This window comes from Mandrillus leucophaeus, unplaced genomic scaffold, assembly GCF_000951045.1.
Source record: "Mandrillus leucophaeus isolate KB7577 unplaced genomic scaffold, Mleu.le_1.0 Scaffold14, whole genome shotgun sequence".
In the NCBI taxonomy this organism is placed as follows: Eukaryota; Metazoa; Chordata; class Mammalia; order Primates; family Cercopithecidae; genus Mandrillus; species Mandrillus leucophaeus.
The window spans coordinates 4,651,360-4,667,413 of NW_012101365.1; the positions used below are offsets into that span (position 1 = coordinate 4,651,360).

A 16,054-nucleotide genomic window follows, 5' to 3' on the forward strand; every position below is an offset into this window, starting at 1 on the left:
CATCTGCCTTCTCAAGGGTCCCTTCTGTGAATCTGTCCCTTCACCCCTCATTCCCATCTGTTCCTCTTTCTGCTTTGTGCACATTCGGGACCTCGCACGCATCACAGAGCCATTACCATATTGTGCCCCAGAAGGTGCCCCAGAAGTTAGGACTGAGCGCCATCCATCCCTTAAGCCCTGTATTTGCGAGTTCCTAACCCTTCAGTGTCCCCCACACAGTGGGGACTCAACCAGAGACTGCCTGGGGACCTGGGTGGACTCCTGGCTCTACTGTCTGTTCCCAGGTATCTGGGAATCCACGTTGGGTTGCTCGCCTTGCCTGCATGGGCCTCGGTGTCTCTCTCTGTCAAATGGGCGTGCTCTTTCCCTCCCTGCCGCGGAGTGTCTCCCTGGAGAGCCTGCTCTCAAGGAGGATCCCGAAAGCAGGGGTTAGCGCGCCCTCTGCTGGACAACGAAAGACTCCGCCCGCTCTGCTCCCCTGTCCCCCAAGTGGCCCGGGGGAGGTGAAATAAGGCGGGGCGCGGAGCTGGGGTCGGCACTGCAGGAGAGGAGGGTGAGCTGCTGCACCCGAACATTTCCAGCGCACCCTACACACATGTCCTTACTTAATCCCTAGCCTGACTCTGTGGAAGGGCTTAGGTGAGACCCATTTTCCTGAGTGCCTACTTGCTTCCTACTTGTTACTGAATTTCTTACTCGTTGTTATCGTTTTTGTTTTTGTTTTTAAGAGGAGAAGCGACTCAGAGAGAAAAGGGGCAAAGAAGGCTGGGCAGCGTAGAGGAAAGAAAAAGCACGAGAGGAGGAGAGTGCCCGGGTGACCGCGAGGCCTCTGAAGAATGGCTGAAGACCAGATCCATCTACATGGGGCTGGGAGGGGAGGTCCCGTCACCGCCCAGCCGCCGACTCAGCTGAGGGAGACCTTAGCCAGCCCCTGCCACTCCGCGGGCTCGGTTTCCTCGCCTGTGAAACGGGGGCGAATGACTCCAATCCCCGCCGCGAATGCTCATCACCAGGTCCGAGCTCAGCCGCCGCCCCGGGGGGAAGGGTCTTGACCAGCGCCGGGCGGCGCAGGAGGCCCTGCAGGACCACGGCTGCGGAGACCCTTCCCGCCGCGCGCCTGGGCTCCAGGGCCAGGCGGGCCGAGGTCCCTCTGGGCCTCCGTCTCCTTTCCAGAGAGGGACACCGGCTAGGTGACACGGGACTCGCCGAGGGACTCGCCGTTTCCCTTCTCTGAGCCTGTACTAGATGATGATAATAATGTTTCCCTGGAGGATCCTGCTTTGTTAATAGTCACAGATTACAAAGCGCTTGCCTTTTCCCAGCCCCCTTATGTCCCTTCCCTGTACAAAACCTGGGAGGTGGCCTAATACCTACCCCCGATCTGCAGTTGAGGAAACTCAAGCCCGGAGCAGAGTCACCTGCCTGAGCTCACCCTGAGAACCAGACCTGGACATGACCTGATAACTCAGCCCTTTCGTGCCCCTCAGCCATCGCTCAGCCAGGGCCCCCGAGCTCCCTCCAGGACCTCCTCTGCCAACTGTCAAGTGCACCTGGACTCTGAGGGCTGGCGATGGTGGGTGTGGGGAAGGAGAAACCCCTGTTGGAAAAAGGCACTGTGGGAAGGACGACCAGTTAGAGGGCCAGCTGTGAGCACAGGTGTGGGGTTAGGGAACAAGGGCAGCCCTGCTGCTGGGAGGGGACAAGGTGATGACTGCCAACAGGAAATCCCCAAGCCCAGCAAGTCAGGAAGCCCAGCCAAAGCCTTTTATCCTGCATCGGCGATTTAACCCCATGTAAACGCCAAGTGAACGTTCTCTTGAAAAGACCAGTGGTCCTCATTTTCCTGTAATCCTGTAAAGGAATCTGATTTCTTCCATCAGCCTGTCCCCAGGACTAAAACGCCTCATTAGTGTTATTCTTAGGAAGGCGTCTTCCTAGATCAGGCTGCAAGGAAACGGAGGAAGTGGCTATACGTCACTCACACCCTGGAGGGGCACTAATTCCCAGAGCCTTAGGGGTGGGTGGGGAGCAGCTCATTGAAAGCAGGGCTGGGTGGTGCACAGCGTGTGAAAGTGAAGGGGATGGAGGAACCCAAGGAGGCCAGGCCTGGAGACAGCACCAATCCTGGGAGGTACCATTAGTATTCCCATTTTACAGAGGAGGAAACTGAGGTAGAGGCAGGTAACCTGATCATGACCACGCTGCCCCACAGCAGAGGAGGCAGAATCCAAACCCAGGCAGCCTGCCTTGCCACCAGAGCCGTACTCTTCACCCTCAAGCTGCAGTTGAGCAGTATCACGCTGTGGCTAGGCCCACGGCCTCTGGGTTCACATCCCATCAGCTCTGCCATCTCTAGCTGTGTGACCTTGGGCAAGTTACTTCTCTGTGTCCCCGGGTCCTCTGTAAAGTGGGGATAGTAGTAGCTGCCTCATGGGGTTCCCTTCAATGAGTTAATAGCTGTAACATGTTTAGAATGGTGCCACGCACAGAGTCACCAGCCAGTAAATATGGGCCATTATTCCTGAACCCTGGATAGGCACATGTCCTTGAAGAGTGTAGAATTCTTCAGGATTCTGAAATGCCAGCCTGTGGAATCCAGGAATCCTCCAACAGCATTCTAACGGCTCTCGGCTGCAGAACTGCACCCTGTTTCCCAGAGCTGGAAGGTATGAGGCTGCCTGTCCACCCAGCTCAGCCCCACAGTAGGCAAATGAGGTGATGTCAAAGCCTTGGCTGGGGCCCAGCCCCCATAACCTCCCACTCTCCCTCCCCTGCGTGCTCCCTCACTCAGATTCACACACACACTCCAGGCAGCCGGGCCCGGAGGGAAGCTGAGAGGGCGAGGAGGAAAGGTGGTTGGGTTGGTATGTGGGTCTGTTGAAGCGAGCCGCCTCCAGCCCTGTTGAACTGGTGGGCCCAGGGACTGGAGCTGGATTGAAAGGGATCCTGCTCTCCCTTGAAGCCTCGAGTTGCAGCGGTTGCAGTGTCTTCTCTCCCTGTGTGAGCCTGTCTGGGTGTTTCGGCTGAACTACAGCTGCCTCCTCCTCCAGGGGTGTGCAGGCCAGGGCCTGGCCAGGCAGCATGGCTGATGAGAAGACCTTCCGAATCGGCTTCATTGTGCTGGGGCTTTTCCTGCTGGCCCTTGGTACATTCCTCATGAGCCATGATCGGCCCCAAGTCTACGGCACCTTTTATGCCATGGGCAGCATCATGGTGATTGGGGGCATCATCTGGAGCATGTGCCAGTGCTACCCCAAGGTAGGTGGTAGTGGGGCTGGGTGGGGCCAGGTCAGCTGGGGCCAGGAGGGCTGAACACTGGGCCTCTATGCCATGCCTCACCCCCTAACCTGTAGTTGTCTTTTCATTCTTCTCGTTTTGACTCGTTCTTCTCTCTGCTCTCCTGAGCATCCATCCCATCCATCCATCCATCCATCCATCCATCCATCCATCCATCCATCCATCTATCCAGCCAGCCATCTATTCATCCATCCATCCATCCATCCATCCATCCATCCATCCATCCATCCCTCCCTCCCTCCCTCCCTCTCTTAGCCTAAGGGTTGGTCAGAATGCCCCTGGATTTGGAGCCCTGAACCAGAAGCTATGGTGTAGACACAGTAAACACAACACACCATTCATGTGCTTGAAACAAAAGCTAATGAGTGCTGACCCCCCGCCAGGCACTCCTGCATTCAGGGTGCAGTTTAGCCCTCATCCTAAGCCTTTTGGTGCCTTCTGTAGTTCCACCTTCTGAGCCCTTCTGAGGTCCAAGAGAGGCTGCACAGCTAACGAGCAAGGTTTGGAGCTCAGATGCGTGTGACTTACACGTCACTCTTCACCTTGGGTCTTCTACCTCTGGGTCCCAGAGCGGCTGAGAGCTCCAGGGCAGGTCAGGTCTAACCTTGGTGGCATGCACTGGGCAGTATCCTTTAGAGTCTTCATGCATTCCCAGCCTTATGTGTAATTTAGTGCTGGGAAGAGCACTCGTTTGGGAGTCCTGGGTTCTAGTTCAAGTCCCGTTCCAAACTCTCTATGACCTTTGTCTTTCTGAGCTTCATTTTTTTCATCTGAAATTGGGACCCCCGCCCCTATTTTGCACAGAGCTTCACAGGGTCATTATAAAGATCAGAGAAGAGGTGAGATATAGGAATATTTTGTAAACTGTAAGGTGTTATATATAGATGAAGGGCTACCACTGTGACCGATATTGATCCACCCAACAGCTCTGTGGAATGGAAATGCCAGGAGTTGTGAATCTTCAATGCCTAGACAGGTTGAGTGACGTGTAAGGTCACGCAGCTGGTCAGGTATAGACCCAGGGAGAAAAGGTGGGAAATAGGGACTCTAACTTGGGCTCTGTCTCTAACAGCCTGGGAGACTTTGCTCAGGCACCTTTCCTCTCTGCACCTCAGTTTCCTCATTTGTATACTGTGTGAGTTAGGAGGAAGGGGTCGGGAAGGGGGTATACCTGGGGGCCCTGCTGTACCTAGTATTTAGGGCTCCAGGTCCAGGCAGCCCTCAGCAACCCCCACACCTCCTCTCCTCCCACCTGGGTGGCTGTGCTCAGGGTTTCAGGGAAGGAGAGGGATGGCTCCCCCGGGACCTGGGCAGCCTCTCCCCAGCCCTGCCCCCTCCACGGGCCAGCCCTGGGCTGTCGTTCTGTTCAGTGCTGGAGCGGTCTGGGCTGGTTTGTAGTCATTTAGCAGGCAGTTTACAGTCAACTTGCCTCTGTCTGTGCAATTCCCTGAGCAGAGGTCACTGGGAGAAGTCCTTGGGGCCAAAGCCACCCATGTCACCACTGCCATCATAATCCTCCCAGTGAGGAGGCTGGACCCTGGGGGACAGCAGAGGAAAGGCAGGGGTGTGGAGGGAGCATCCTTCCTGCCCCCCCCCTCTTAAACAGAGCTGGCTCTGGGGCGGTGGGCAGGCTGATGGGAGTGACAGTAGAGGGGAGAGGAGGGGAGGAGGGAATATTGCTGGGTATTAATGAGTAACTGTTGATAGATTCATGGGTTCACGTGCTGTGGAGGCAGCGTGGTGGGCTGGAAATGGCACATGTTGTGGTGACCTCCAGGCCCAGATTCAAATCCCTGCTCCTTCATGTCCCACTTCTGTGACCTTGGCAGAAGGAGTCCCTCCCCACCAGCTCTGAGCCTTGTATGACCAATTGGGAGAACACAGTGGGATCCTCTGTGTGTGTGTGTGTGTGTGTGTGTGTGTGTGTGTGTTGGGGGAGACCTGGCATCACGCCTGACATGGAACATATGTAAAGGCATTGTTCTCAGGATTGAGGATTTGTATTTGTTGCACTGGGCAGGCCTCTGCAGGAGTGCAGGTGTGTGTAAGTGTGTGTTTCAGAGATGCAGGCTGGTAGAGCCAGCACAAATTGACTCCAATAAGGCAAGAGAGGAAAGCACCTTATAAACCAGGGAGATACTCTAGAGGCAAAGCTCCCTGGATCCCGCGTGGTCTCATTGGTGCCTGGGTCAACACTGCCTGCAGTGCTCCTGCCTGTCCTCCCCTCAGCCTCCTCCTACTGCTCTCTGTGCCAGACCCATGGAAAGTTTGGATAGATGGGGAGCTATAAGTACAAGGGAATAGAATTAGCTAAATAGGATACAGGGGTGAGGGGTAGCCAATGGTGAGGATGGTGATGATGATGATGATGGTGATTATGAGATGGTGATGGTGAGGATGGTGATGATAATGATGATGATGGTGATTAGGAGATGGTGATGGTGATGGTGAGGATGGTGATGGTGAGAATGGTAATGATGATGATGATAGTGATGATGACGTTGAGAATGGTGATGATGATAGTGATGATAACGGTGAGAATGGTGATGGTGATAGTGATGATGACGGTGAGAATGGTGATGGTGATAGTGATGATGACGGTGAGAACGGTGATGGTGATAGTGATGATGATGGTGAGAATGGTGATGGTGATAATGGTGATGATGATGATAATAGTGATGATGCTGGTGAGGATGGTGATGGTGAAGATGGTGATGATGAGAATGGTGATCGAATGGTGATGGTAATGACAATTTTGATGGTAATGAAAATGTCAATGATGGTGATGTGATGATGATGATGGTAATGGTCATGATGGTGATAGTGATGATGGTAGTGGTGATGATGGTGATGGTGATGATGATAATTTTAGTGGCGTTAATGGGTATGGTGATGATTGATGGTAATGAGGATAAGGATAATGATGATGATGATGGTGGTGATGATGGTGCTGACTGGGCCATGAGGTAACGAGGCAGAGGAAGAGGCAGCTTCTAGGAAGTACAGTACTAGCTGGGAAGTACAAGGCATCCTTAGTGGGGGTGGAAGATGCCCAGGCCCCTGCCTTATTTCTTTTCTTTTCTTTTCTTTTTTTTAAGAGACGGGAGCTCAGTCTGTCACCTAGGCTGGAGTGCAGAGGCACAATCATAGCTCACTGCAGCCTCGAACTCCTGGGATCAACCAATCCTCCTGCCTCAGTCTCCCAAGTAGCTGGGATGACGGGTGCACACCACCACACCTGGCTAAGTTTGTTATTTAATTTATTTTTTTGGAGACAGGGTCTTGCTTCATTGCCCAGGCTCTCTGTTTTATTTCTAGACATCTAGAGGAAGCTCACTCCTCATAGGAGTACAAGGGCCCCCTCCATCCGTCATTCCCTTCTCCCCATCAGAATGGAGCTTTCCTAGGGCAGACAAGTGTCTTCTACTCACTTCGATCTATGGGAAGGGGAATAGGGAAGTGCTATTTATGAATCTGGTATAATACAGTGGGGTCTCAACAAATATTTGTTGGAAAAATTTTCAACTGAGGAGAGCAAGACTCAGAGAAATCAGACAACTGAATCATCAATAGCATCAAGTTATGATTTACTGTGTAGTTACTATGTGCTGGGGACCATGCTGAGGGATTCCCTACATGTGATCTCATGAAATTTTCACAGCAACCTCAGGAGGTCGGCATAACTAGCCCCATTTTAAAAACTCCTGGTAAAATACATGTAACATAAAACTTAGTGTCTTAAACATGTTTAAGTGTACAGTATAGCTAAGTACATTCACATTGTCGTCCAACCAATTTCCAGAATGCTTTTCATCTCGTAAAGCTAAAACTCTATACCCATTAAATAACAATTCCCCATTACCCCACTCTCTAGCTCCTGGCAACCATCATTCTTCTTTCTGGCACTATGGATTTGACTATTCCAGGTGCCTCAAAAAAGTAGAATCATACAGTATTTGTCTTTCTGCTCAGCATAATGTCCTCGAGGTTCAGTGATGTTGTAACATGTGTCAGAAGTTCCATCCTTAAGGCTGAATAGTATTTCATTGTATGGATTGACTGTATTTTGTTTATCCATTCATTCATCAGTGGATGCTTAGGTTACATCTACCTCTTGGCTCTTGTGAATAGTGCTGCTCTGAACATGGCTGTGCAAGTATCTCTTCGAGGGTAGCCCCGTTATACAGAGGAGCACAGAGAGACTGGGAAGAGAGATGACCTGCCTAGGGCCCCCAGTGAGGACCTGGCAGAGGAGGAATCCTCAACCCCCCTCCCAGAGCCCACAGGCACAGCTCCTTTCCCTCACCCACTGCCTCCTTCATGATCTGCCTCCCACTGAACCACGCAGTGCCAACCTAGGGCTGGACTTGCAGAGACCTCTTGATTCCTGAAAGTTCAGGGACAGGGGCTGGCAGGCATAAATTCTCTGTCACCCACTGCAGGCCATGTGGCAAAAAACACATGACAATGACTTGCTTTCCACTCATTCACCAAATATGGATGAAGCACCTACTGTGTGCCAGGCGTGTGCTGGACACTGGACAAAGACCCCTGGGAAATGACAAGATGTGAGCTCCTCAATGACAGGCTTCTCTTTCACTCCCTGCCGCTCCTAGTGCCTGTGACAGTGCCTGCACACAGCAGGTACTCAATAAATGTTTGTTGAATGAATGAAGAACCAGGGAGGGAGGAGGAGCACACAGGTCCATCCTCCCACTGGTGTTGTGCCCCAAGTAGGCCCCTCTCCTGTCAAGCAGGGAGGCCTCCGTGTTGCAGCCCATCTCCCAGAGTGCATGGAGAGGTTTGCCGATTCCCTGAGGGGACAGGAGCCTCCCACCCTGGTCAACTGCACAGAGGCTGTCTCTCCTTTGCTTGCAGATCACCTTCGTCCCTGCTGACTCTGACTTCCAAGGCATCCTCTCCCCAAAGGCCATGGGCCTGCTGGAGAATGGGCTTGCTGCCGAGATGGAGAGGTAGGTGCCAGGCCCTCTGGGGAGGGGAGCAGTCAGCCCCATAGGCCAGTCTCCCCTGACTGAGGAGAGTGCGAGAGACGGCAGGAAGGCTGTGTGCCCTCTCACTTACGGAGAAAGTATTATTAGAAATTATGGACAGTTTTCAATTCTCACTTCTGTGAGTCATGCATTATTTTTCCCATTGTACAGATGAGGAAACTGAGGCCCAGGGACAAGACGGAGCATTATGGTGAATACAAGATCTCCATGAAGCAAATCATATAGTGAAATAAATGTACTGTGAGAAACAGTGAAATAGAGTCACAGGAGTAACTGCTTCTACTAGTGGCAAACAAGAGGCATGGTGATGGCCAAGGTGCAGCCTCAGGGCTCTGCTACCTACTCGCTGCTTGACTTCTGGCAAGCTACTGACCTCTCTTTGCCTCATCTGTAAAATGGGGATACTAATAGTACCTATCTCCTAGGGCTTTCGGGAGGGTTAAGTGAGATAATATATGTAGAGTGCTAAGAACAGAACCTGACACACAGTAGGTCTTCTATGAGTATGAGTGTTTGTCATCATTAGTGCCTTGTGTGTGCCAGAAACTGAGTTAGGCACTGTGCACCCATCATCTCCGTCAGTCCTCATAGAAACCCTGTGAGGTGGGAGTGTTAGGCCCTTTATACAGATGGGAAGATTGAGGCTCAGAGAAGTGTAGTCACAAGCCCCAAACCTCATGGGGAGTTAGTGGTGGAAGCGGGGACTGCTCGCAACAGTGATGGAAACGGGGCCTGCACTCAGCAGTGGTGGAGGTGGGGCCTGATTTCAGGGCTGATGTGGCCACAAACTGCTTCCCTCCCTGAAGGTTTTGAGCCCTGGCTCCCAAGGCATAGCCAAGAATGCTCCAGCCCTGGAGAGGCAGTGGGACCAGCCGCCCCCTGGGCTGTGGCTCTGTGCTCAGGAGGCCGGGCTTCAAGCCCAGGGTCTGTTGGCTGGGTCAGGGATGATCTCTGCTTTGCTTGGGGAAGGGGTTGATAATGGCATTTTCTGCCCCCGGCACACGAGGTGAATAATGGTCTCAGTGGGAATGAAGGGGATAGACCCCATGGGTATGGAGGCCAGTCCGAGCTCCGTCGCAGGGCCGGTTACTTGGGGTGGGCTCCTGTGGTACAGTGGGGCTCTGGCCACCCTGAGTTCTGAGCTATTCCCAGTCACTTCCCGGCTGTGTGGCCCTAGGCAAGGGGCCTAGTCTCTGAACCTTACTTTCAAGAGGGACTGTAGCACAGTCATAGAGAACACGATGTCTGGAGCTCCAGTGCCATCACCTAGGGTCCGTGTCGCCTGGGTTCAATTAGAGACTCTGTGCCTTGGTTTCCTCATAGTATCTCTTGTAATTATGGTAAGGGTTAGATGAGCCAACGAACAGAGCCTGGCGGGGAAGAGCGCCGCATTGCCGTAGACTGCCATTGCTGGGCGTGTCCTCGTCTGTAAACCGGGAATGAGAATTTCTGCCTCAAGGCATTGTTTAGAATACTGTTTAGAATCCTGGGTTGATAAGCATTCAGCCTTTACCCACCATCTGGGACCTAGCAAACTCAGTGTTAACTGGTCTTCGTTTTGCAATTGCATCCTGTGGTTAACTTTGGAGGCATCAGGTGAAAAGAACACTGGATAGAGAGTCAGACTTGGGGTCAGGCCAGAGCTTTGTCACTTAATTGACTCACCTGGCTGGGTCTCAGCCTCCTCATCGGTGAAACGGGCGCAGTAACATCCCCCAGAGGCTTCTTGTGAGGTGAGGGAAGACCGCATACCCAAAGCAAACGGGGCCAGGGAGAACACTGATGTTTGCTGAGTGACTCTTTGCCGCCTGTCTGTTCTCTCTCCCACTCCAGCCCCAGTCCCCAGCCGCCCTATGTAAGGCTGTGGGAGGAAGCCGCCTATGACCAGAGCCTGCCTGACTTCAGCCACATCCAGATGAAAGTCATGAGCTACAGTGAGGACCCCCGCCCCTTGCTGGCCCCTGACACGGGGCAGCCAAAGCTAGGAACCAGTGATGGAGGAGAAGGCGGCCCTGGCGACGTTCAGGCCTGGATGGAGGCCGCTGTGGTCATCCCCAGGGGCTCAGATGAGAGTGAAGGGGAAAGACGGCTAACTCAGAACTGGCCTGGGTGAGTGCTCAGAGGGCAGGAGCGGGGCTTCTGCCCAGTTCAAGGGTTAAAAAGGAGAGGAGTGGGGGACCCCCGAGGGGTGGGTGGGGACACTAGGAGGAAGGAGAGGGCAGTGGAGGGTGTGGGACACCCTGAGATATGAGGTGTGGCGGACAAATGAGTATGGGCTTGGGAGTCAGGCCTTGGTTCAAATCCCAGCTCCTGTGCTGTGTAGCTGTGGTAGGTTCCTTACTTTCCCTAGCCTCAGTTTCCCCACACAGGAATGCTCATTCCTACTACCCAGGAATGTTGAGGGTTGGGACAGTGCATTTAAGTGCCTGGCATCCAGTAGGCCCTTGCTGTCTCTGAATGCTTGTCTCTGTTTGCTTGTCATGAGTAGCAGGGGGCCAGGAGTCAGAGGACCCGAGTTCACATTTGGGTCTGCCGCTGAACTGCTCTGTTACCTTGGGCAAGGCACTGCCCACTCCACTCCCATCCCTGTCTGTTTGTGAACTGAGCTCCTTGTTCGTCCATGTATTTATTCATTCCATCCACATTACTGAGCACCAACTTCACTGGAATCTACCCCTGAGGAGCTCTGAGTCCAACGGGGGAGGCAAAGACACAGGGGGACACCCCAGTGTAACTGGGTCTATGACAACAGAGAGCCCTGAATAATTGGAGAAGTAGATGAGTGACCTGGTTCAGCCAATAACATAATAATAGCCCTATTTCTTGAGCACTTTCTATGTGCCAGGCACTGTGCAAAGTGCCCTGCACATATTATCAGCTGTAAACCTGAGAAAGAACTACAGGAGTGAATTCTGTTATTGGGAGGAAACTGAGGCCTGGGAAGTTGGATTAACCTGCCCTAGGTTTTGTAGCTAGTGGCTGGAATGTGGACCCAGGCATTCTGACTCAGAGATACCCTTGCCCTTGTGGTATTTGCCCCTGCAGCCCTCCGGCCTGTCCCCAGGGCCCTGCCCCCTTGGCTTCCTTCCAAGATGACCTGGACATGGGCTCCAGTGAAGGCAGCAGCCCCAGCGCATCTCAACATGACGGGGAGGAAGCTTGTTCCCCACGACAGGAACCTCGGGGCTGCAGGTGCCTGCTGGACCGCTTCCAAGACTTTGCCCTGATCGATGCCCCAACATTGGAGGATGAGCCCCAAGAGGGGCAGCAGTGGGAAACAGCCCTGCCCAACAACTGGCAGTGGTACCCAAGGACAAAGGTGGAGGAGAAGGAGGCTTCAGACACAGGTGGGGAGGAACCCGAGAAGAAAGAGGAAGACCTGTACTATGGGCTGCCAGACGGCCCTGGGGACCCCCTCCCGGACAAGGAACTGGGTTTTGAGCCTGACACCCAGGGCTGAAGTGGTTGTGCTCCGTAGCTTCTAGTCTAGAACTGCTGCTAACCCCTGTGTGACATCACAGGGCCTCAGTTTCCCTATCTGCAAAATGGGATGATATGGAGGTTCAATGAGATGGTGGCATTTTGAGAATGGTAAAGAAATGCACAGGGAGGGGATGGTGACTATCAATGGACTGTTGTTTTTCCAATAGTTAGTTGTCTTCGGCCAACCTTTGAAGGCAAAATATGATTTGTTGAGGTTTGCAGCAGCTGAAGCCCTCAAAAACATTTTCCACCTCCCCCCAAAGCTGACCTCTGACAGGGTCCTTCCTTGGTGCTCTCCCTGGGCCCCTGATCCTTTGTGAAGGCCTCTCAGGGTTCCTATTCCTATTGTGTCTTATAGTCCACCTGGTCAATGGCGTGATCTGTCTTTACGCAGAGGGAGCCTTGTCTCCTCCTGGGTCACATTCCTCCTGCAGCTCCTACTGCTCCTTTGCCAGGACCCAAAACCTTCCATGACTGACCCCTGCCGACCTCATTCTCTCTGCTCCTCCGATTCCAAGCCTGGCCCCCTGCCCATCTTGAGGCTCACACTCTTGCCTAAGCTGTTCTCCACCAGGAAGCCCTTGGCTCCTCTTTCAGCTTAGCAAATTCATGCTCATCCTTCAAACTCCTGCACAGATGACCCCCTTGGAAAGGTTTTCCTGATGTCACTGCCTCCTGGAACCAGGCGGACTTGCTTCTCTGCACTGCCTTTGGGACCTGTACATTTATCAATGTGACATGGCTGCCTGCCTCCCGTTCAAGGGCAGCATCTTGACTTTACTCACCTTGAGATCTCCTGTGTCCAGATGGGCCTTTGGCCTGGCCCAGAATCAGTGGTCATTGAGGGTGTACAGAACTCACCAGGACCCAGGAACCTGTTGCAGATAAAAATCACTGTCCCCCACGTTCCCAACTTTTAGACTCACAGCCCTCTGACTCTCTGGCATTCAAACTTTTAGATAGCCTGTATGAATTCACAAAGCAGGCAAAAAACCCCAGAGGAACAGCACCCCCACCCCTGCCTGTGGAATACATTTGCTTTGACTTGGAATTGTAGGTGAAATTCAGCTTCCTGGCCCACTTCAGTTTGAAACGGTTGGCTGGCCAGGTGCAGTGGCTCATGCCTGTAATCTGAGCACTTTGGGAGGCTGAGGTGGATGGATCACTTGAGGCCAGGAGTTGGAGACCAGCCTGGGCAACATAGGGAAACCCTGTCTCTACTGAAAATACAAAAATTAGCTGGGCGTGGTGGTGTGTGCCTGTAGTCTCAGCTACTTGGGAGGCTGAGCTGGAGGATTGCTGAAGCACAGGAGATGGAGGTTGTAGTGAGCCAAGATCTCACGACTGCTCTCCCGGGTGACAGTGAGACCCTGCCTCAAAACAGAACAACTGGAATCGAATGGCATTTAGTGAGCATTTACTGTATGCCAAATATTGAGCTGTGATCTCTAGGGGTAAAGAGACATGAACTACTGACACTGTCCTTGCCTTCAGAGGGCTCACAATCTAGTGAGCTTGATTTCTCTGTGAGAGACAGAGCACAGAGCAGAAGCTGAGGTGGGAACAGAGAAGTAAAAAATGGACACAGCAGAGGCATCAGAGTGACAGGCTCCCAGCTGTTTGGGGCGGTTGAGCATGGCGGTAAATAGCTCAAGCTGTCTCTGCAGCCCCTGAAGACACCACTGTACCCTATTCAACCATCTCAGGGTGATGCTATGGTTACGCTGATCTCTGCAAAGCCCGCCTGTGCCCCAGCCTAGGATCCTGGCAGTTGCACAGAAAATGGCAGTAACACTACCTCAAACCAGGACCACGCCCTCAGAACCTGCACCCTGGGCCATCTGGGAGTCGGAGACCTTCACTTCGGCTCTGCCTCCGGGTTGAGGCTGGGGGTCCCGGCCTAGGGAAGGAGATACCCCTGTGTGCTGGGTCACAAGGTCACGGCCCTGGGAACATACTCCCTTTTCTTTCTGGGCCATTTCTGCCTCTGCAGTGAAGGATGCCACAGGGCACACCCTCTCTGCTGGCATGACACGGCACAGGACTTCCTGCTCACAGCTGAGTCTTCGGATGAGGTGAGGGGTAGCACGCTCCTGTGCTCTGTTGCCTCAGGCAGGGCAGCCTACAACCCACATCAGAAAGAGCGCCAGCACCAAGGGCTAAAATAAAACCACTTTCAACATTTAAAGGGGTCATCTTCATTCACCTGCAAATTCTTTTCTTTAAAACCACCCATTCCCTCGGGGCAGGATACGTGAGGCCTCACGCCTGGCGGGCACCACAGGCCCTCTTCGGGAAGTAAGCCCTCACTGCCGTGGCATGACCGTGGGGAGTTATGTGTGGGGCTGAATCTCAGGGGTGATCCCCACACCCCTGAACCACAACCGCAGGGGCTTTAGACTTAAACAAGAGCCTCTGGTTGCTGGGCCTGCCAGCAGGGGGATGCTAACCGTGTCCTAGAGTTAGCATCAGAAGGGGGCTTGGGGTAGTGGAGTGAGATGGTGAGACTCAGGCTTAGTCTCCCTGGCTCTTGCTGCATGATGGGGAGACCACACATCTGATCTGCCCGGGAAGGTCCTGGTTGACACCGACTGCCTCTGCTCAGTTATGAGGAGGCCCCCTTTCACTCTCAAAGATATCTCGTTTGGATGATACAATGTGTTACCTTACCTAGTCTGTGACCTTTGACAAGTCTGGTTGCCTCTGTAGCCCTCAGCTTTCTCATGTGCAAATGACAGAGGAAGTGCACATATCTTGGGATCTTGGAAGTGATGCGGGTATTTGATGGGACCTATCTTGTCAGTGTGCTGCAGCCAGAGACCGCCTGGAGCTCACCTGTGGTTAACAAGCTGGGTTTCTCCTTGTGGGAAGAGGGAATGAACACCACGGTGAGCCAGGCGGAGTCTCTGAAAGAGGCATTAGAAAGGACCTGTTCCTGGATTTGGGCCAGTGCTCGGTGGCTTGGCGGGGGTTTAAGGATCGGGCCTTTGCTCTGGACTGGCTGCTGTCAGGAGACAGGGCTCTTTCTACGATGGGGCATCGTGTTCAACCTTCCCTAGGATAAAATAAAATCGTTAAACACTGTGCTTCACGCCCCTGGCCTTGCCAACTTGCAATCCCCTTTAAGGGCACCAGAGCCTCTGGGGGACCCCGTCTCCACCAGGAGAGAAGCAAGGTGCTGGTGAAGGTCCTGGAGAGAAGGATGGGGGAGGCTCTGAAAGGACCAGGAGGGGCCCTTGGGAGTGGCAAAGCCTGGGATTCTAGCGTTCAGTCCCAGACTCCGGGTACGTGTGCCAGGGTGAAAATTCCCGCTCTTGGTCACTCTCCTATCAGGTCAGAGGGACTCTGGGAATTTCCACTGTCTGGGGAGGGAAAGGCCCTGGAGGGATGGCCCCTGCCTTTAACTGGAAAGGGTGGGCAAGGGAAGGCAGGGGCCTGGGGACAGGGATCTGTCCCCAGGCTCTACCGACTGCTCGCCATGACCTTGGGCACATCACAGTCCACCCTGGGCTCCTCTATTCTCTGTAAGATTGGGTGGGGATGGGCAAGGTTCCACTTCTGCTTCCAGTCCCTGTGTGCCAGGCACCATGCAAGGCCCCGCAGCACCTATTACCCTATATGGTCCGTGAAACAGCCCTGAGGGACCGATCTGTCAACCCCACATTGCAAATGTTTATTCTAAATCCCAGACTCTAGAATCAGAAAGACCTGGTTTTGCCTTCAACCTCAGCCAGTTCCTTGCTGTGTGGCCTTGGACAAGTCACAGCCCATCTCTGAGCCTCAATGTCCACATTTATGCAGTGGGGAGGATAATACCTCCCTCTTGGGCTTCTGTGGAGAAGAACTGGGTGTAATGAGGATAATGCCTCAGGCACGTTGTAGGTGCTTAGACAGTGGTGGTCTTCTTCCCTTTCTGGGTCTCTTCTCTCATCTATGCAGCAAGGAGCCACTGTCCTGCCTATAAATAAAACAATAGGTGGGTGCATTCACCAGGAGAAAGATGCATGTAAAAGCTTCTTGCAAGGGGTAAAGAAAGTCTGTGTGCCCAGTGCTGAGAGGCAGGTGAGCCGACAGCAAGTGCAGGGACTAAGGCGTATAAAATGCCTCCTGCGGGGCAGGAGGGGAGCAGCATGCTGAGTGAGGGGACAGCACCCCGGAAGCTTGGAGGAGGAGCAGGATTTCTTGTGCTGTCAGGCAGGTGCCAAACAGGGTTCCAGACATCTGCTGAGTGTCAGGTGCTTCCCATAAATCATTTCGTTGAT

At 53.3% G+C, this 16,054-nt stretch overlaps 1 protein-coding gene across 1 annotated transcript; it reads left to right on the plus strand.

The window, feature by feature from the left end:
- Nucleotides 1-2,823: 2,823 nt before the first annotated feature.
- Nucleotides 2,824-11,933, plus strand: BSND (barttin CLCNK-type chloride channel accessory beta subunit). The gene is made up of 4 exons (XM_011973838.1): nucleotides 2,824-3,258; nucleotides 8,176-8,270; nucleotides 10,143-10,418; nucleotides 11,355-11,933. The coding sequence occupies exons 1-4, from the start codon at nucleotides 3,082-3,084 to the stop codon at nucleotides 11,767-11,769; spliced, it is 963 nt and encodes a 320-aa protein (XP_011829228.1). The 5' UTR covers nucleotides 2,824-3,081; the 3' UTR covers nucleotides 11,770-11,933.
- The last annotated feature ends 4,121 nt before the right edge of the window (nucleotides 11,934-16,054 follow it).

Coding starts and splice junctions, on each gene's coding strand:
- BSND (XM_011973838.1), top strand. CDS start 3,082: ATGGCTGATGAGAAGACCTTCCGAATCGGCTTCATTGTGCTGGGGCTT. Junction 3,259..8,175: donor TGTGCCAGTGCTACCCCAAG/GTAGGTGGTAGT, acceptor CTTTGCTTGCAG/ATCACCTTCGTCCCTGCTGA. Junction 8,271..10,142: donor CTTGCTGCCGAGATGGAGAG/GTAGGTGCCAGG, acceptor CTCCCACTCCAG/CCCCAGTCCCCAGCCGCCCT.